The sequence below is a fragment of the Toxorhynchites rutilus genome, chromosome 2 (genome assembly GCF_029784135.1).
Source record: "Toxorhynchites rutilus septentrionalis strain SRP chromosome 2, ASM2978413v1, whole genome shotgun sequence".
NCBI classification, from domain to species: Eukaryota; Metazoa; Arthropoda; class Insecta; order Diptera; family Culicidae; genus Toxorhynchites; species Toxorhynchites rutilus.
In genome coordinates this window covers 310194810-310216903 of record NC_073745.1, presented here as the reverse complement: position 1 = coordinate 310216903, position 22094 = coordinate 310194810, and the positions used below count along the sequence as shown (strand labels likewise).

The 22094-nt window shown below is 38.0% G+C and overlaps 1 protein-coding gene across 5 annotated transcripts in view; it reads left to right on the top strand.

Moving 5' to 3' along the window:
* Positions 1–22094, top strand: part of LOC129770833 (four and a half LIM domains protein 2) — a 422902-nt gene that overhangs the window by 356379 nt on the left and 44429 nt on the right. For 4 of the 5 annotated variants that reach the window (XM_055773941.1, XM_055773939.1, XM_055773942.1 and 1 more), the window contains one exon: positions 13570–13770. In XM_055773941.1, the coding sequence (XP_055629916.1) occupies positions 13570–13770 (201 nt within the window). Of the gene's footprint in view, positions 1–4504; positions 4971–13569; positions 13771–22094 lie in introns of those variants that run through there. The other variant, XM_055773943.1, reaches the window with a different exon arrangement.

Genomic DNA, 22094 nt, shown 5'->3' with positions numbered 1-22094 from the left:
GACATATGTTGTATTATATATCATTAGACAGGAAATTTACCCAGAATTGTTTTTGCTTGAAACATGAACAGTGAATATAGTAAAAAAAGTTAACAATTTGACGATTTAATTGAGTATGTTTTCTTTCGATTGCACTATCCACTCGCTTCCTCCCCGACGCAACGAGCAATCTTTTTGCCTAAATTCGGGCGTTAGCTCATGATTGGAGTTGATGCGTGAAATGAATTATTCTCCATTTACTGACAATAGGCATTAATTTTATATTATACTAGCTGACCCGACGAACTTCGTCCCGCCCAAAATAGATTTTTTGATTTGAATACTTTCAAACATCCACGTTTTCTTACTAAGTGAACGTTAGTGAGTCCAATCACTGAACTCTTTATTGATTGATTACCCTTTGACCCTTTACAATTTCCTTTTACTATAAATAGTCTAGTACTTCTACAAAAATTCGTACTTATAATATAAAATTATTTTCAGACACAATTCTCGCTCAAGATTCATCAAGCATTTGGAAATAACATGTTTCTCCGTTGCATGAAATACCTGTTTGATACAGAGAATATTACAGAATAAAGACAGCTCAAATTGGACCATTCCTTCCTTGGGTTTAGGGCATACCAACACATTTGGCCTTCCGTTTTTGTTTATATAGATAGAAGATGTAGGAATGCGTTATTCCGTCTGAAAATCGTTTTCATCTTTCGAACAAAAAACAATTTCGTTAGCGCCAACATCAAATGGACTAAAAACGCTTAGCTAATTGTAGAACATATGGGAATTCAATTTTCCGAATTTTCTCTCCGCTATACTGATCTACGGGAAGAGACGAATACAACGAAATATAGATGACTGAAATTGAACCATTCCTTCCTCGGGTTTTGCGCTTACCAACACATTTGGCCTTCCATTTTTATTTATAGATATAAGATATGAAAATGCGTTATTTCGCCTGAAAATCCATTTCCACTTACGAACAAAGATCAATTTCGATAGTGCAAATATCGAATGGACTAACAACGCTTATTATGATGTAATTTTCGAACATGTGGAAATTCATTTTTCCGAATTTTCCGACCTTCCTTTAGGATTTTCCGAAAATTTTCCGATTTTTCTCTCCACTATATTGATCTACGGGAAGAGACGAATACAACAAGGAGGCTAAAATCGGACATCCCTTCTTCGGGTTTTCCGCTTACCAACAGATTTTGCCTTACATTTTTATTTATATAGATTGTATGTTGTCCAATCAATTTGTGCTCAATTCATGTTTTTATCGTGTAGGTCTCACTACTAACAGTTTGTGTAATTGTGGTCCAGGATGTCATAATATCGAGTATGTTGTTTGGTTATGTCAAAATGCAATAAATGCATTTAGATGGCGGCTGATTTAGTAGATCGAAAGGGTATACCCATGTAAATCAGATTGTGATAGCCTGAATAGTCGCGATCTTACAGGGCTATAAAGTTATTACAAACAATGTTCCGGACAACGTGGTAACGAAGGAGATAATGCTATTTTTATCTATAATATATTTTTGTTGTCATAGATTGATTTAACTCAGGTTTATATTTATGTAGGTCTTAACTGTTTAGACGTGTTTTTAAAAATGATACATGATGACTCTTTGTCTTCTTTTGCATGATTGAATAAACAGAAGAAAAGGGTAGTAATGGATTTGATGGTATTTTTGTGTATATTTTTGAACAGAATGCGGTACCGAATTCTACCACGTTATGTCATCTAAAGGATACAAGTACATACAGGAAACGGGTTTTCCAGGACATCCATTTGATGTATCAAAGAGAGAAAAAATACAGATTTTGAATAATGAAAAACTCAATTTAAATGAAATTACTACACACAATCACAGTCCTATGTCAAGATCCCGTCCGTGCCCCTAGGCTCAGACCCATCAACTTTTTGAGTCTATAATCATTGTCACGGACAGTTGCGTGTAAAAATAAACTCCGTGAAGTGAAAGAGTTCATTCCCGTTTATAAGAGACATGTCAGTTGCAGAATTTCGGACGTTTGATCGTTATGTAGGTAAAACTAATACAGTGTATGAGATAATATTTCATTTAATTGAGCATATGTTTTAAAATGACAAGTTTGTGATTATACCTTGATGATTCGGTATTTCAATGACAACTATTTGGGCTCATGATTCATTTGTTTGGCGCATAAGTTTGCTGAATCAGACGCTGGTTCAAAGATGAGAAGGAATACTTGGTTGGAATACTAATAAACATCTCTGTTTTTCTCGTTTGAATAGTGAGAAGCATTTAGTATAGGCCAAGGTTAGAATCATTTTTTAAGAATCATTTCTACAGTTTTGTTGAATAAAAATACCTTCTTTAACCCATAGAAAACCACGATCAGTATAATCTGAACTACTCCCATATGGGATTCTGAATTTCAATCCTTTTCTCTTTCCTATTCTCGAGTAATTTGATACACGGGAAACAAAGTTTGATTTAATTGTTTAACCCTCCTGTACTCGCGTGCAAAATCATAACTCGTATACTCGCACACGGTGCCACAGACCGAAAATTGAACTTCTCTGTAATATTGACATTGTGTATTTTTCAGGCTTTATTGGCATTTATTTGAATAAGAGGTTATGATTGAATGAAAAAACTCAAAAAAATATGTTTTCTTCATCTTTATTTTGTTTTAATAGTCATCTAATTCAACCTCCTTAAAATAGAGTAATTTTTGATACTCCAACACAAATAACGAAATTCGAATTTTTCACTGATATTAATTAAAAGTAAGCAACTGAATATAATTCATGGAAGTATAAAGAGCTATAAAATAACATAAAAACGTATGGATCGATTGAGGTTTCATTAGAGTAAGAATCAGAACATAGCATAACTGCATGCTCGAAACAAACATATTTTGTACATTTCATTCAGCTGTTGCGTGTTTTTCTGGTCTTTTATCGAAGAGAAGAATGAATAACGACCTTCTAGATAATTACCAGATGATAATGGTTCTGGAATATAAAGTTTGCATATTTCTAATATTCTTCGTCTCTGTTTTCCTGGTAAACTAAGAATTAATGCGTTTTTTTAGATGGGGCATAAAAAGATGATATAAAAGGATTTCTAGGAACTTCCTTTTCTTTTCCTTGTTTTCTTGTCGATATTGTCCATTATTAAAAAAAATATCCCCGAAACTGTAACTATTAAAAATTACCATAAGCTACCCATTAGTTTATAGTTTACTGTTTACAATTCTTCCACAAGTGAAATTCTTTTACAAGTGTGTACCTATATGAATGACCATTATATTTAGCGAATAACTATACGAAAGTCAAACATTATCGCTGCGCTACGGAAGCAAGGAAGCGAATGTTCGCGATCTACATGTACACGAAATCCAGCATTTGAGCATTTTGAGCATTTGCACCCTCACAGATTGATTTATAGTCATTTCCAAAATTCCCAGGGAAAGTAAAATTGAAGTTTAAACCGAAACATTCTACTAGAGTAATGACTTTTGGATTTAAAGAATTAGATGGTTTTAAAAGGCTTTCAGTGTTTATTGATGTTGGCGGCATCAATATTGAAGTTTATATTTGTACTTTGTAGAACTAGATGCTACCCGGGGCAAATGTCAACTTTTTTCTGATCAACACATTATTATTATTATTATCAATAAGCCATGTTTATTTGGTTCACTAGATTCGAATAAAACACCTGGATAAAAACGCATTAAACAGGCGAAAATGACAAAGAAACAAAACAAAAATTCGTATAGTTTATTGGCGCACCCTGTAGCGTACTCATTATCCGTTCTTCGCTGTTGTCATTTTCCAATCCTTCGTGGTCATAAAACTAAATATTACGATCAATCCGGCCAACGTCTCCAAATCAATTCACCTGGCAAAACCGTTTGATGCGAGTTCAATGCACAGAAGAATGATACTTGCGCGATCTGATCGCGTAAATGCACATTCCGCTCGCAACATAACTTACTAAATATAACCATGGATCGAGACTCAGCATCGGAATGCATTCGGCCGCTCGATTCACGTGAAAACACTACCAAGCGGCAGAGTAACCGCCACAACAAAGTGAAACCAGATGCCAGAGCTTGGTACCACCATTAAATAGCCCGATGATGGAGCGCAGAACGCAGAACCGACCAGATTCCCAGTTCTAGCATGCGTTTGCGCCGTTGCGTCAAGAGTGGAGACCCGCCTCGGACAGCTCACAGCGTCACAAATAGCTGGTGTTCGTCATCCGAGAAACTGTGGGAGTAAACTACGTCACCAAAAATTTCGGCTGCCTCTGACGGGAGGGACGACGTTTCTCGGTGACGTTTGCAGCAATTCGTTACAACGTGGATTTCGAAAAAGAAAACACAAAATTTGTGCTGAGAGTGAAAACTCTCTGGAGCAGTCACAGGCAGAATTAACGGCGGCAGCTTCATGGTGAGCAAGGCGATGGCAAGGAAAAAAACGCCGACCGCCGATCGACGAGATCGAGATCAAATTTGAACTTCGAGGCGCTACAGTCCGCTACTAGCTTAGCTTAAATATACTTACTAATAATTCGCAGCATCGCGGAATCGCCAGTCGACGGAGTGCTCTTTCCTGTTCCAAACGCGAGTGATACTGTGAATTGTGTGTGCTTCCTTTCCGCCGTCCGTGTGGAAGTGATTATTCGAAACGAAACAAGTTTGGAATAAGTGTTACTTTCCCTGTCTCGCGCGCGCAAGTGATTTTCGTTTTGCGTTTCCATTCTTTCAATCGATTATCGTTCGAATCCAAACGAAGCAACAATGGCCGATGTTGATGTGATGCATACCCAGACCATCGAGGTCAAGAAAACCCGCAAGGTGAAGAAGACGACCACCAAGCGGCGCGAATCGTCCGACCAGACCGGTGAGGTCGTGATCACCGAGATGAACCAGACCGACTACCAGACCCAGAATGCCATCGAGGATAAGGGGTAACTTGCGGTGGTGGCCCTCTTGGAGGAAAAGGATACCAGCCGAGGAAGAACCATGGGATGCTGAAGAGTGACCCGTTTTTGGTGAATCGCACAGATTGGCACCGAAAAGGAAGTTCTCTCCGTCTGTGTGCGACTGTTGATTGAATTACTGGAGAGGATTCGTCGATCGATCGATCGATATTTATGTTCATCTTCTCGCTCATTGGAAGGGAAAGGCCAGTATCCTTTTACAGCCTAAGAGGATTATATCGTGACCAGGAACAATACCTTTTTAAACGATGCGATTTCGTTCTGCACAATTACTCTCGATTACCAATTTTTATTAATTGAGGCGCATCTCCCCGTGATTGACCCCGGCGAAGACATGGATGAGTTACGAACGCGCTGGAATGGGGATTGAGTGCGCTGATAGGCCGCTCGCCAATAGCGCGGTTGAAACTGGTGAAATGTTTATTTTTGTGACTGCTGATCTCATCTGCTTCCAACAACCGGATAGTGTGCGTGTGTGCTGAAGTGTATGCGAGAAAATGGATATAATTCCGAATGGCAGGGTGTCACACCATCACTCATAACAGTGGGACTAATTTGACGGGCTTAGTTGCAAAAATAATTAATTTTATATCGCAGCATGATTGATGTTGAGGACGTTTTTTGGAGGTGGTAACCATCAACAGTTCTCTCGTCATATAACATTTTAATTCATTACTATCGCTGATGCACAATATTATATCTGAATCCTAAAATGTACAAGTAAGATTTTTTCTTCAAACTTTTGGACAGTGAAATCATCATTAGAAGTTTCGCCTTTTATGGACGTCAGTAGAAATGAAAACAACTAGTAATCTGGAGGTACCAGGAAAAGATGGCGAGTGTAGTAAACGTTTATACTGCAAAAGCGAACATGAGCGAATGATCATACTTATATGAAATATCAAACCAATCTTTTATCTATGATTGATACATCTTTTCTGTTTGAGCGACAGTACAAAAGTGAATGATATTTTGGGACTGGGTTCTATTTATACACCTTCTCCACAAAAACTACACATTGTTTCTTTTTTTTCGGACATCATAGCACAAATGTTAAATGTGCTTTAAATAACGCAAGCTGATAGTTCCCCTGATGAATGACATTAACAAAACCAACGGTTTTAATACACAGCTTTCACACTCCGAGCACTGTAATATAGCTACCATTTACTGCACCGAATTTGAGCGGTGAACACGGTTTTTGTGGAAGCTAAAAATTTTCCATTGCACACTTCACCTGAAGCACTCGATGAGCCAAATGATTTCCACCTGTATTCATATAGATTTTTACACTTCCCGAAATGTTGAAGAAAAGGCAATTAACATGTTTTCCTCCCTCAATCGCACAAACCAGAACCGCCTAAATCTTACTATTTTCAAATTTTGCAAGAATAACACTAAAAAAACCATCAGGAGGACGTCAAAAACCCAAATACACCGTTAGGTATACATAGTGACTTTGCTAGCTTTCTGACATCTACCTCTTCCTCAATCAGGCTTGTAAAATATTGGAAAAATCCTATTTTTGTCGCCAAAGTTTGTACTTCAGTTGTTACTTGTGCACCTTTTTCCTCAAATCATGATATTTCTGAAAAACAAATTCAGATAATGTCTGCCAAACAGACAGCCCAGTACCATAAGTCATTTTGGTCGGTTTACACCGTGTCCGATATTTTCTCATACAAATCCAAACTTCGATTATTTTACGTAAGATATTCTGATTTGATTGGTTACTAGCTGACCCGACGAACTTCGTTCCGCCTAAAATGGTGTTTTTGATTTAAATACTTATAAACCACGTATTCCTTACTAAGTGAACGTTAGTGAGTCCAATCACTGAACTCTTCATTGATTGATTACCCTTTTTACCCTTTACAATTTCCTTTTACTATAAATTGTCTAGTACTTCTACAAAAATTCGTCCTTATAATATAAAATTATTTTCAGACACAATTATCGTTCCAGATTCTTCAAGCATTTGGAAATAACATCTTTCTCCGTTGCATGGAATACATGTTTGATACAGAGAATATTACAAAATAAAGAAAGCTCAAATCGGACCATTCCTTCCTCGGGTTCAGGGCACACCAACACATTTGACCTTCCATTTTTGTTTATATAGATAGAAAAAATAAGAATGCGTTATTCCGTCTGAAAATCCTTTTCCACTTTCGAACAAAAATCAATTTCGTTGGCGCCAACATCAAATGGACTAAAAACGCTTAGCTAATTGTAGAACATATGGGAATTCTACGGGAAGAGACGAATACAACGAAATATAGATGACTCAAATTGAACCATTCCTTCCTCGGGTTTTCCGCTTACCAACAGATTTTGCGTTACATTTTTATTTATATAGATATAAGATATGGAAATGCGTTATCTCGCCTGAAAATCCATTTCCACTTACGAACAAAGATTAATTTCGATAGCGCTAACATCAAATGAACTAACAACGCTTATTATGATGTAATTTTCGAACACGTGGGAATTCAATTTTCCGAATTTTCTGACCTTCCTTCAAGATTTTCCGATTTTTCTCTCCACTATATTGATCTACGGGAAGAGACGGATACAACAAAATACAGGAGGCTAAAATCGGACCATCCCTTCTTCGGGTTTTCCGCTTACCAACAGATTTTGCCTTACATTTTTATTTATATAGAAAATATAAGATAAGAAAATGCGTTATTTCACCTGAAAATCCATTTCCACCTACGAACAAAGATCAATTTCGATAGCGCAAATATCGAATGGACTAAAAGCGCTTATTATGATGTAATTTTTGAACATGTGGGAATTCAGTTTTCCGAATTAAATAAAGAAGGCTAAAATCGGACCATCCCTTCTTCGGGTTTTCCGCTTACCAACAGATTTTACCTTACCCTTTTATTTATACAGAAGATTGTTTTGATCGAAAGGTTATATCATGTTGATCATTCACAGCTTATGTTTCGAAATAACACCGTCTTCAACCTTCTTAACCAGCTTCAAACGTTTTTCAAAACTGTAGCAGGTGGCACGCACGACTTTCATCGTCCCAAATTCATTCCAATTATGAAAAATTAGATCTGGTGGCCATTCATATTTGCCCAAAAAGTCGGTCAAATTTTACCGACACCAATTGTGAACCAGATTCGCAGTGTGAGAGGGTGCTCTGAAACACGTAATAATAGCTCCCGTACAATCTTTCCTTGTTTGGCGTTACGACATTTTGCAAAACATTCTTCCTCTAATATAAAGCATGCATTGATAGTGGTAGTTTGCCGCCTTTACAAACCATCACGAATATGGCGCTTTCTTCTTCTTCTTTGATGGCACTATCGTTCCCAGTGGAACCTTTGCCTTCTCAACGTAGGTATTACTTGCGTCATTTTTATTGGTAGTACTGAGTTGAGATTTCTGAGCCGAAAAACACGCCTTGAATGTATTCCGGAGTAGCAAGCTCTAGATTAGGCGTGACCACAGTGCAAGTCGAAAGAAACTTCTTTGACGAAAAATCTCCCGGCCAGAACGGTAATCGAACTCGAACCACCCGGCGTGATAATGTGGGATGTGGGACCACTCGGCCACTATATGGATATATTGCGCTTTGGAACAGTGAAATATGTCTGTCACTATTTCTGGATATTCCTCAAGCTATAGACTCACAATCTGTTGTTTTGGACTCTGTGAGGCTGTTGCAAGACAGCTAACTTTTCATTCGAAAAGACAAAGTCTTTCCCACCGTGCCATGACGGTATACACAAACTAGCGTTGGCAGGAAGAATATCATCTTTGGCAGAAAACATGTTTTTCTTGTGCTAAAGCCTCAAGTGCACTAATAAAAAACTTTTTTTTAAGAATGTTAATATGTTTGTCTGTATGGAGCAGATTCTCTCAGAATAAATATCAACTTGGAAATATACCCAAAAAAATCTCAAACGATGTCAAGCAGGGATTTAAACCAAGGCCGACTGGGTTGTAAGACTGTTCCACACAAGCACGCTGTCCACAAAACCACTGGTACTGTTAAGCCAATGAACGAGAATATTACACCACATAATAAATCGAAAATGGGTCTCACAAGTACACGCAGAAGAGAGTTTTTTTCGCTGAGAGTAAAACGGACAGCGTAAACAGCTATTTTGCAACTATTTTTTGCAAAGTGTCTCTTGTTTAGCGCTCTAATATTACTCTAATGTTGCTATAACATATATGTTATAAACAAACTACCCTCTCGATTGAGCAAATGTTGTACTAGTACAAATTTTATGAAACTTTTAAGCTCATTTTATGTAATGTTTGAGGATGTCAAACAATGTGCTAAATATTAATGTTGGGAACTGTTTGGAAGAGTAACTAACCTTTTTCAAACCGTTTTTTTTTATATCTGTATTATAGTGATTTTCAACTCATTTGGCTGGTTCGTCACTTTTACTTTCATTTTTGGAAGAATGTCGGGAGTGAGAATTGAACTCGTTACCTTTATGTTACCACTACGCCAGATCGCCTTCACATGTTTCATAAAAGCTTGGCATCCCCGATCATGTTTTGAACACCATTCAAAGGCCATTTACATGCAGAGCGTTGTTATTTCTGTCGAATTCGTCCTGTCGATCTTGATAACTCGCTCAATCCTTGCTGAACATCTTCTGTCGGATCTTTCCGGCCATCCACGAGCACACTACCTCCTAATGGTTCGAAAAACAAGACACCGCTCGCTACCAGGTTTTTCAAACTTATGCAAAAAGCGCCTGGGCACACTGCTTCGAAAAACATTTTCATCACCACAGCACGAAACTCTTTGATCGTTGATAAACAATGCACACAGAATAAACATAATCGAACAGATTATTTCTTATGTATCAACTGTAGCAACTCTGTTCATGACATTCATGCCAAGTTTCTGCATTATAGATGTTCACTTATCTTCAGGACAGTAGTTATTTGTTTACATCATATTTTTATGCCGCTACGATATACGATACGATACCAAGCATCAGGAGCGTTGATCTTGGGTAGTCTTTACACTTACACCCAATGTTCTTAATGATTCAATCATGTTCTACACATAGTCTACCAAACTGTACCTTTTTTTGACGAAAGCCTTTGGTGTAATTTTGATAGTTGGCGTTACAGAAATCCAATCTTCAATAATCATTTTTACGAATAATTCGCCAAACAAAAACATTGGCCAAAGCCTACATTTGTTGTTCTTGAAGGAGGTTCAATCCAATGGGTTTTTTCCTACATCACAATATATGTTCTTTAATTTGAGTAATACTGTAGAAAAGTTTACATACTCTTGCATTTTGTAAAGTTTTGTTTTTTGTTAGGTTATGTGAGGATATGTTCTCTCCGCACATAGTTGCTTTTAACCGAACTAATTGCCCAATGAAGTTATAACAAAATTAATGAAATTGATAGTAAGTTGTAGCTAATATTCTAAGCTATCATTTGATTAGAGGCAAATGAACTGCAAAGTTTAAAGCCTCTTAAATATAAAGAACTAACTTACTATCATTAGATGCCAGTACTTACCATATGGTTACATTACAAAGCCATGAACAATTATCAAAGTTGCTGTTCGACTTTTCAAAGGCTTGACCTAATGTTGGTTAACACGTTAAGCCCAGCGTCGGTCCCTAGGGGCCGACGTTGAGCTTTTAGGTAGGAAAGCGCTGACTGACTGGGACTGACAGTTACAAAATATGAATAGAAAAATATTTGCGTTTTTTTTTTCATATGTTTTACAAAATGTGACTTCTTTCTAGTCGAATTTCTGACCATTTTCTATTAATACATTAATTATCTTTGGAAGCTGGGACCGACACTGATATTGTGAAAACGCTCTTGATGCTGACCAAATGGAAAGTGCAGCAAGAAAAATTCGGGGCTCAACGTGTTAATGTTAATGACTATTTTTTGCCCATCACTGCACTTTCGTCAGTTACATGGAAAATTGGTGAACGTTGTACTGCTGATGGAGACTGTATCAATAAACAAAGTGGATTACAACCTTAAACATTTTGTTTATCCTACACGACTACCCGTCCCGATTACCCGATTCAAATTTCGATTGTTTTCCCAAAATGTTATTGTTCAAGCAGTGCCATTAATGGGGTAGTACTCTATGAACATCATAAAAAGTATGTGATTTTCGCGATTTTGTTCAACGAGACAATTAATTACTATGATCAATCTGATATCACAGGCTCATTAGGTATATATTACTTAACAAACAACAAAAATTGATGTCAATTGGACTGTGCCTTGAATAGCCGCAACCGGTTTGTTGAACCGTTTGCAGTAAAAACCTTGTAAACTGGTGGGAGTTCTACAAATTTTTCTAGTGGTCCGATTCCAACCAATAATTTTTTTACGTAATCTTGGATATATTTCCTGTCATCATATTTACGATTTTTTTCAAAATATTGATTTTTGACGAAATGGCGACATTTTTTGTAAAAAATGGCATTTTTGCCTCAAAAATCGAGACAAAAACATTCACCAAAATTTTATTTAATAAAATATCGAAAAAATCCTACGTACGATGATAGGAAATTCAGTGGAGAATCTGGGAAAAACTATTTCTTCAAAAGTGGATGGACCGTTCCAGAAGTAGAACTCCCACCAGTTTGAAAAATATAGTTTCGAGAAAAACGCATTTTAAATTTTGGATCCACGTTCCTTATGGAAAGACTTAGGTCCACTTATTGGCTTGTAACTTTGGAACGGAGCATCGAACAAACCTGGGACAAAAACTACAGTAAAGTAGATATCCCAGAGACCAGATTTTTTTTTAATTTTTTCAAGACACACAAAAGCTCCAAAAAATCATTAATTGTTATTCTTGTGTTATTCTTTACTGATGTTCTTGTTTTTGTTTGGCTTGTTTATAAAAAAGTTTGTTTGGAAGAAAGTATTGAAAAGCTAAACAGAAACAATGAAACATATCATGCATGTTTCTTCATAAACATAACTCGCTTTAACTATTGTCAAGTAATGCGAAGATATTGTTACAAAATATGACTAGCAGCTCATAATCCCAGATTTCTTGCTAAACAAAAAAACAATTCAAGGCATCAGTACACTAAAACATTACAAAGACTTGTCTATATTAGTGAATTCAATGCATGTTTGTATTCAGAACGACCAGTGGTTCTTGAACCTCTTGCACTTATGCACTAACTTAAACTCAAAATCAGCGAGAGCACAATTTAGCATCATAAGTAACCAAACTATCCCAATAGATAGTTTGGCAAACTATGACACAATAAACATTCCATAATTTTTTCTCAAGTGAACAAATCCATTGGAAGAGTTCATCAGCGAAACGCCTATCTTTGCGACTGTGACTGCCAAGATGGCAGTCGAGATCTAACGCACCGGGAAATCCTTCGTTCTTATTGAAGTAAGGTTGTAGAGTTAGATTTTCTAATATGTCTTCAAAATCATCTAAATCTAAATGTTATAAAATATGAAACATCGAACGTTCATATCTTCCACCAGATTTGCCTAAAAAAATCACCCTCGCGGTAATTGCAAAACATCAAATCAAATCCACAAAATATTCATTCGTTGAAGTTTCTACAAGTGTGATTTACTCGCAATATTGATGAGCTGTTGACGTTCAATTGTATGAATGAGAAGAATGATGGGATTGCATGAGTTTGCTGTTTCTACGAACTTCTGATCATCAATTCAGCTACCGAATCACCAATTTTGTCAAATTAACGCTAAATTGGCAATTAGCGGGACTGCAAAACAAGCTCAAATTAGAAAAATACATCGAATTATCATAACACGACGCGGTGTGATTCGGTTCGCTCATTGGGCTGGAAATATGGCACTGAATCGTGCGAGCAATCCGTGATTCATCCTCTCCGCCCGAGAATGAAGTGAGGGGGTGTAAAAAACAAATTACGCCGGCCAAAATAAACATTACCCCGCATTATCATCATTTGCTTTCCAAACGCCAGCCGGTCGTCAATTTGGCTCCTGAGCATTTGAAAAATGGACTTCATAGCACGCGGTTCTGCCCGATTGTTTTAGTTCGAACTTTATTCACAATTTATGCGGAACGAAAAGCATTAAACATGGAATGTTTTGCACCCGGGCCGCTCTCATGACCGAATTTTTCCACCCATTTTCGCGGTTGGAAAAGTAACTCGAAGAACACCGCACACCCGTGTTTTTCGCGGAGTTATTTTTAGAAGCGACATTTTCGCACCTACGAAAGCGGTCCAAAAACGATGACGAGGACGATCCCGCGGCGGCAGCTGCACCGAATGATGTAATGCACCCTCTCTGATGGAAAGATTAAGCCATTTGTGTTTACGCTTGTCGACAGAAACATGAATCCTCGCCTTGAAATTCCTTCAACGTTTCGCACAGCAGCGATCGACTGCACTCCGGCACCTGTTGTTCTTCCTCCGCTGGTCCAAGGCCACCCCGTTACCCCTCGCTAATGCTAAGGTACAGCTCACATATGTCACGGTGGACATTTCATTTTCCAATCCCCAGAGATTGGCCCCAAACCGCCATGAAGATGACACTAATGTTCGAATGTTTTGTTTTGCAGCTAATTTTCAGTGGCGAGTACACCAAGGCCATGTCGAAAGATTGGCACTCGGGACACTTCTGCTGCTGGCAGTGCGACGAGAGTCTGACCGGCCAACGGTACGTGCTGCGCGATGAGCATCCCTACTGCATCAAGTGCTACGAGAATGTGTTCGCCAACGTCTGCGAGGAGTGCAACAAGACCATCGGCATCGACTCGAAGGTGAGTATCCTTGTACCTACATTTCCACATACATCAAACGAACGAATTAGCACCGTAATCTTCCGACTCAACTCGGACACCCGGTGTGATTTTTTTCTGGTCTCGAAGTGTTATGAATCGAATAAGCCTTCGCATTATGTTGTTTTTCGAAAAGGTTGGAATAAACCAAACAGAAACGGAAATTAAATCTAGTCAAAATGACGTTGCCCCAAGCGTTGCATTCAGGCACACTGTCGTGACCGATCAACGTTTACCGCTTCCTCAATTAGTACTTTTGTTTGTTTCCTGTTTGGAAGCAAATGTCGGGTCGAACGACACGAATCCTACCAAGTGCATACATTCGGCCGCTGAATCACCTTTTAATTGTAGTCTAAACATTGACTTATCTGAGGAAAAAAATCATTCTTTAATTCACTATCGGTAATTTAAGCGATCGCTTTTCGAACAATGTATTGTTTTTCTATTCATCAGAATAATTACGGTAATATTTACAATTCATCCCGTCTTCTAACAATGATTCTTTTCTGGTCGTTTCTCTTCATTCATCGATACCAAAGCCCTATAACCACATCGTATAGCTCGAAACCGATCCATCGATTCCAAACCAATATTATGCTGTCCATCAGTTGACTGGCTGATTGTGATTTTCTCGACGACTTTGTTCATTTGTTTATTAAGGCAAATCATCTCCGTGGTTATGACATTAATCAGGGGAACAAAATACAAAAAGAGATTTCGAGACTTTTTTTTTACTTTTGAACAGTACACATAAATGAATTTAAAGTATTTAATTTAAAGCAAATTGGTGAATGAAACTCGAATAAATTGCATTTCCATTTGTACAAGCGTATTTTTTAGGCTGTTCCAAGAAATAGTAGCGCTAGTAAATAACAGGTTTTATCCGTAAAAATTCGAAGGAGCTCATTTCTTCAATGAGTTTTTCTTGTGTAATGAGAAGAATAAAGTGAAAATGTTATTTCATCTGACTGAAAAATACAGAAATTTTGGGATATTCTAGAAAGACGAAGTTCGTTACCAAGATGAGGAATGTGATCACATGAAAAGTTTAATTGGAAGTGGAAAGAAAAATTCAGGAAATTTACAATGCAGAAACGTCAAGAATGAAACTCGCGGTAGAAAGTGGAGAGCCCAGATATAGAATTCCTTCCCCAATATACAGTGTGGTCGGTTAATTATGACGGTGTTAGAACCATGTTATGGGGATGTTCTTGATGTCACGGTATAGCCATTGCTATTATTTCGAACAGTACTGTATATATAAAAGGAAACTTTTTCTTTCGTTTACTTGAAACTTTCTTCATTTAAAATATTTTTTGACTTTTCGTTTTTGTGTTCCCTTTTATTATTATCTTATCAACAATGAAAAACTCGTTGTAATATTCACTTATTCTACATTTGTTAATTGAAATAGTAGCCACAGATGCGAGATCACTTTAAATTAGAAAATGTTTTTTTAAATATAAATTAAGTTTGAGTAAGTTCAGAACAAAAAATGCTTCTACACAAAATTTATGATATATACTATAATAAAACTATTTTTTTTGTTCTTCTAACGTTCCCAGTGGAATTTTTGTCATCTCAACTTAGTATTTTTTTTATCCCTTTTGTTTATTTTAGGCTCATTTGCATTTCAGCTCTAACAGAGCGGAATTTTAATCGTGTACATGTCACATGTTTATCATATCTATAATTAGCACATTACACAGTTGTTACTTTTCGGCGTTAGAGTATTTCCCATTTAGGCGTAAGAGTTTTTACTTCTGTTATTCCATTATCCAGTTAGAACGGACAGCGGAGACAGTTGATTGATCATTGTTGATTTATTAATAGAACATCAGCCCGATGTTTCTTGGAGAGCAGAGCAGTTGTATGGATAAATCGATCTTATTTCGATTTATTTCGATCTATTTTGGATAAATCGATCTTATTTCGATTTCGTGGATCGATCTCCATCTGAAACAACACAAAGATGGTCAATGAGGGCCCTGAAACACGAATTTCTGCATATCTCGAGAATTAATGAAGCAAATGAAATCAAATTAGGCATATGGAGGTTGTAGGGTGCAATAAATGTTTTCATGGTGGTTAGACACTCCTCCCTTTCTCTAAGGGGGGGGGGGGGGGGCTGCCATACAATTGAAACACAAATTTCTGCATTACTCAAGAATTAATCAAGCAAATGAAACCAAATTTGGCATGTGGGTGCAATCAATTTTTTTTCCGAAATATATATTTTATTAAGGCACATATGGCGTTAGCCTGACGGGGCCGGGAGTTCAATATTTTGACAATTTTGGTCTTACGACTATGTTAGTAATATGTAACCGATTACTCGCGATTGGCTCGAGGTTAGTATTATAAAGATTCTCATAATTGGGATGTTGCAGTCTCCAGTACTATGTATGTGTGGCCGACATGGGATACATCCTATTGGGGTGCAACTGATCATTATACAGCGACGCCCCCCTAGTCTGTACCTCATATCAATCGTGGTGCATATCTCTTGACTCGAGGAATCCAGGGTAGAATAGTCACTGGGCGGTACAATCTTCAGCTCGTGTAGATTTGTCATGAGCGGTACAACCTTCGGCTCTTGTTGAATGTTCAGTGGCCTGCACAACCTTCGACAGGTATAGATGAAGCAGAAGATCGGGATCGCGGCTACCTAAGATATCCCGGACGGGGATAACCGATTGTCTGCCTAGTGCCCTCAATGCTCTAGTGAGCTGAGAGCGGGCAGCGTGGAACCGGATACACGATCAGACAACATGCTCGATGTCGTGGTAGCCACCGCCACCATCACAAAGATTGTTTGCTGCGAGCCCAATGCGATAAAGATGCGCGTTTAGGTTGTAGTGATTGGACATAAGCCGAGATATCACGCGAATGAAATCACGACCTACATTCAACCCATTGAACCATGCACTCGTCGAGACCTTAGGGATAATCGTGTGTAACTAACGACCGAACTCATCTTTACTCCACATGCGCTGCCAACTTACGAGCGTGTACTGACGAGGAATGTGAAAAAATTCATTATAAGCAATTTGCCTTTCAAAAAGTGTACCTTCTGAAGCGCCCACCTTCGCTAGCGAGTCCGCTTTCTCATTCCCCGGAATCGAGCAATGAGAGGCAACCCATGCTGAGGTAATCTTGAATAATTTTTCGATCAAAACACTCAATAGATGTCTTATTCTTGTTAGGAAATAAGATGAGCGTTTATCAACTTTCATTGAGCGGATTGCCTCTATTGAGCTGAGACTGTCTGAAAAAATAAAATAATGGTCGATGGACAATGTTTCAATAATCCCTAGTGCGTAGTATATCGCACCCAGTTCAGCGACATACACGGAACAAGGATCTTTGAGTTTGAAAGAGGCACTGGAATTTTCATTGAAGATGCCAAAGCCAGTGGACCCGTTTATGAATGAACCGTCAGTAAAGAACATTTCATCAGATCTAACTTTCCCATATTTTTCCGAAAATATGTTTCCATGGTGGTTAGACACTCCACCCCCTCTCTAGTGGGGAGCTGCGATACAAATGAAAGACACTTTTCTGCATAACTCGAAAACTAATCAAGCAAATGGAGCCAAATCCGGCATGCATTTGGGGGACACGAAACGTTTCTATGGTGAATAGACACTACTCGCATCTCTCTGAGGAGGCGGGGGGCTGCCATACAACTGAAGCATACATTTCTGCATTATTCAAGAACTAATCAAGCAAAAGGAACCAAATTTGGCATGTGGAGGTTTTAGGGGCCAAGAAACATTTCTAATGTGGTTCAACACTCTTCCCACTCTTTCCCCTCTCTAAAGAGGGAGGGGGGGGGAAATGCTGAACAACTCGAGAACTAATCAAACAAATGGAATCAAACTTAGCATATAGAGGTTTTAGGGATCGATGAACGTTTTTGTGGTAGTTCGACACTCTTCCCCCTCTCTAAAAGTGGGCACCCATACATATAAATTTTGGGCGGACGAAGTTTGCAGGGTCAGCTAGTTCATTCATAAATATAAAGTTGAGTTACATCGCGGAAATGACCATCCTTAGAACAACAACTTGAATATAATTTCTCATGTAGAATTATTTGGAAATTTGTTTCTATGTGTTATGAAAAAATACAAGGAGTTGCTCCTCTTATTATCAAGATTGAACTGGTTGCGTCAATTCAGTGTATTTTTAGACACTGAAATATGGACACGTCTACTGGTGCTATGTCGCTGCGAATTACATGTTGTCATCGAATTTTTAACTGTTGGGAACGTGTCCATTAACCGTCATTTGAAGTCTGCTGATGATGACGACGCTGGTCTGAAAATCGATAAGTGAAATATCGTTGTTCCGAGTAGGATTGGGCGACCTTCGATCGATACTTAATAGATCGATCTTTTCTCAAAAAAATAAAAAAATACTTAAAATCGATTTTCTACTTACGGTTTTTTCGATCATAGAAAAAATTTTCGTAAATTTGTTTTTCAGTATACAGTCAATCGCAAAATAAAGTGTACACGTCGTATTGGTTTGTTATTTTTGAGTTTTTCGGGGTTAAAAAGTAAATAATGAAAAGCGACTCAGATTCATCGTAAAATGGATCCTTTTTACTCTCATGAAGTGATAAGAAAAAAAATTAAAATGGTCACATTTCTACTTCATGTTTAAAAAACAAACAAAAAATCTTCGATTCAGGCGTTGCAAAATTGAGTGTACAGTTCAAGTGTTTCTTAAAAAAAAAATTAAATCTGTTCATAAATGTTAACAGATAACAAAAATCAATCTCCTAGTATTTGGCATGACCACCCCCCCCCCCCCCGTCTAGCACTTCCTGCAAGCGACGAGGCGAGATTTCTGGCCACTGTAGACGGAAGTGTCTCCCAGATCTCCGTAATTGTCGTTTCGAGTTCACTTTGTTCCCTGGATTTTTATTCTTCAGTGTGTTGAAGTCCGGTGATTTCGGAGGTGTTTAGAGTTGATTGGGACATTATAGAGCAGGTACTCCCGCATGATGAGATCAGTTTGCTTTGGGTATTCATTCTGTTGAAAGTAGTAATCGCGAGTAAGAGCCAATTTCTGCACGGGCACTGAAGGTTACGTTTCAGGATGTTCGATGAAGCCATCTTGTTCATCGCCGAATCGATTTAGAGTTCCAGAAGCCGCCATCGTACCATACATAATCTGACTGCCGCAGCCGTGTTTTACTGTGGAAACCAAATGCTGAATCTGAAGCACCAATCCTGGTTTCCTTCACACTATCTGACCTTCATCCGATTCAAAGAGATTGTTTTTCATCTCATTCGTATAAAGGACCTTGTTCCAGAACTCCTTAGGTCAGTTTATATATGCCTTAGCAAACTGTAGTCCTTGTATTGTACGAGTAACAATACCCCTTTCTTTCCTCTAACTTGCCATTTTGATAAAAACTTTTTCAAACATCAATAAAAAACAAAAACCAACACTGCCCAAGCAGTAGTTAAGTGTTGACACAAATCACTGACGAAAAAATACGCTAACTCGCACAGATCTTATTTACAAGGATAATTTGTTCGGAGAAGTTCAAGGTGTACACTCAATTTTGCGATGCCTAGAATAGAGATTGTTTTCAATTTTTAGGAATAAACAATTAGCAGAAAACTTTTCGCTGAATTTTATTGCACGTACAGCAAGTTAAATGTGTGAGTAATTAATATGCGTCAAAAGAATCAATGTATTCAAAATATTTTATCTATATATATAAAAATGGAGTGATGTCTGTCTGTCTGTCTGATTCTTATAGACTCGGAAACTACTGAACCGATCGACATGAAAATTGGTATGTAGGGGTTTTTGGGGCCGGGGAAGGTTTTCGTGATATTTTGAGACCCCTCCCCCCTCTCTAAGGGGGGGCTGCCATACAAATGAAACACAATTGTTTGCATTACTCGGAAATTAATCAATCAAACGAAACCAAAGTTGGCATGTGAAAGTTTTAGGGTGCAATAAATGTTTCTATGATGGTTAGACAGTCCTTCCCCCACTCAAAGGGGGGGCTGCCATACAAATGAAACACAAATTTCTGCATTACTCGAGAATTAATCAAGCAAATGAACCCAAATTTGGCATGTGGAGGTTTTAGGATGCAATAAATGTTTCTATGGTGTTAAGATACTCCTTCCCCCTCTCTTGGAGGGGGCTGCCGTACAAATGAAACACAAATTTTTGCATTACCCGAGAATCAATCAAGCAAATTAAACCAAATTAGGCATATGGAAACTTTAGGGTGCAATGAATGTTTCTATGGTGGTTAGATACCCCTCCCCCCTCTCTTAGGGGTGGCTGCCATACAAATAAAACACAAATTTCTGCATTACTCGAGAATTAATCAAGTAAATGGGCGGGACGAAGTTTGCCGGGTTAGCTAGTACCAAATAAATGGAAAGTATCGTCAAGTAGCATTTGTACACTCAATTTTGCGACAGACTGTATATAGATTTCAATTTCGCCAAGGACCATCTGACAAATTTTATAAACATAATGTCAACATATGGATCGCCTCATTAAGCTTACTGACATAGTCTTATTCTTCTACAATTTACATCCGTAGATTTGACTGGGTAACGGTAGCTATTGAGGGGTGCGATGTACTGTAGCCAGTACAGCTCATACGACCACTGAGAAGTGGCGCTGAAACCAAGAATCGGTTTCAATTAAATGACAGAATTATGGCACTGTTATTTTTTATGGTATTGTCAGCTGGGTTCTGAACAGTTGTTGAAATCTAAAAATATATTTCAAATAATTTATTTAATTGAATAATTCCATGTGTAAAGGGATTTATTGGGTTGGGGAAAAAGAAATGTCGTATATTGTCAATATATGGCAACACTTAAACATATCTTGTGTTGTACTCATTACATCGGGTCATACTATACGGCTATTTAAAGACGACAATCTGTGCTACAAGTGTCGTTTTGACAGTGTTGTGATTGTCCTTTTCAGTCTCAAGTTATAGCGCGTCAAAGATGGAGTCCACCAAGCAAGAAGTTCGCCATATTTAACATTTTTACTACCTGCGAAGTAAAACTGCAATGAAAGCGGCCGAAAAATTTCGTGTAGTTTATGGACCCGATACTGTAACGATTCGCACAGCACAGTGGTGGGATTGGAAGGGAATCATCCACTATGAGCTGCTCAACTATGGCCAGATCCTCAACTCGGTTCTCTACCGTGAGCAGCTTGGCCGTTTTAAGCAGGCGATTGACCAGAAGCGGCCAGAAATGATCAATACGAATGGTGTTGTTTTCCACCAGGACAACGCTCGGCCTCACACATCTTTGATGAGGTTTTTGATTTTTTCAAATGTCGTTTTGACATAGATCGATTCTCTGGTACTGATTTAATCAGTAAATCGATCCATTCGATATTTTTATGAAGATCGCCCTGTCGTTGGTTCAAGCCTGGGAAAGCCATAATTGTTGATGAAGTACCCCGTGAACATCTTATCACTGCCACAGACGACAATGGTCTCTATTTATGGTAATTATCCCGCAAAATTTATTACTGCAATTGAGCCGACTCTTCACACTCCTCGCGATCTCAAGTCACCAGTGTTGAAGCCATTGCCCTAAATTGCTCGCTATGCTTTATATGATATATGCTCAAGCAAACGGAAACAAATTTGGCATGTGGAGAATTTAGAGGGGGGATTGCATAATTCGAGAACTATTCCAGCAAATTGAACCAAAATTTGCATATGAAGGTTATAGGGAACAATAAATGTTTCTATGGTGGTTTCCTCTCTAAAGCCAAGGGGCTGCCATACAAATAAAACACGAACTGCATAACTCGAGAACTAATCAAAGAAATGGAGCCAGATTAGAGATGTGAGGGTTTTTGGGTACGAGAAATGTTTCTATGATGGTATGACACCCCACCCTCCTCTGGGATGGAGAGGTGGTCCCATAAAAATAATACACATGTTTCAACCAAACATATTCCAACCAAACATGACAATTGAAAATTTTCCGAAAACTCAAGAATGGATAGAATACCTTCTTTAAACTTTGATCTTTCCATCACAGACAAGAAAGAAAATATGTTTTGATTATTAATAAATTACATCAACATAACATTGATTGCGATAAACCTGAATGCTTTGGAATAGAAAAAAACGAACCTACAATTTTTGGTGAAAGTGTTCTAACTCAAAAATGGGTACTGCGAGACTCTACTGAAACTCTACTGATTTCTTCAAAAAAATATTGTACCTAAATGCGTTAACTTTACCAATCACTTCCACTTATTACTAAAACTTCTCCCATTCT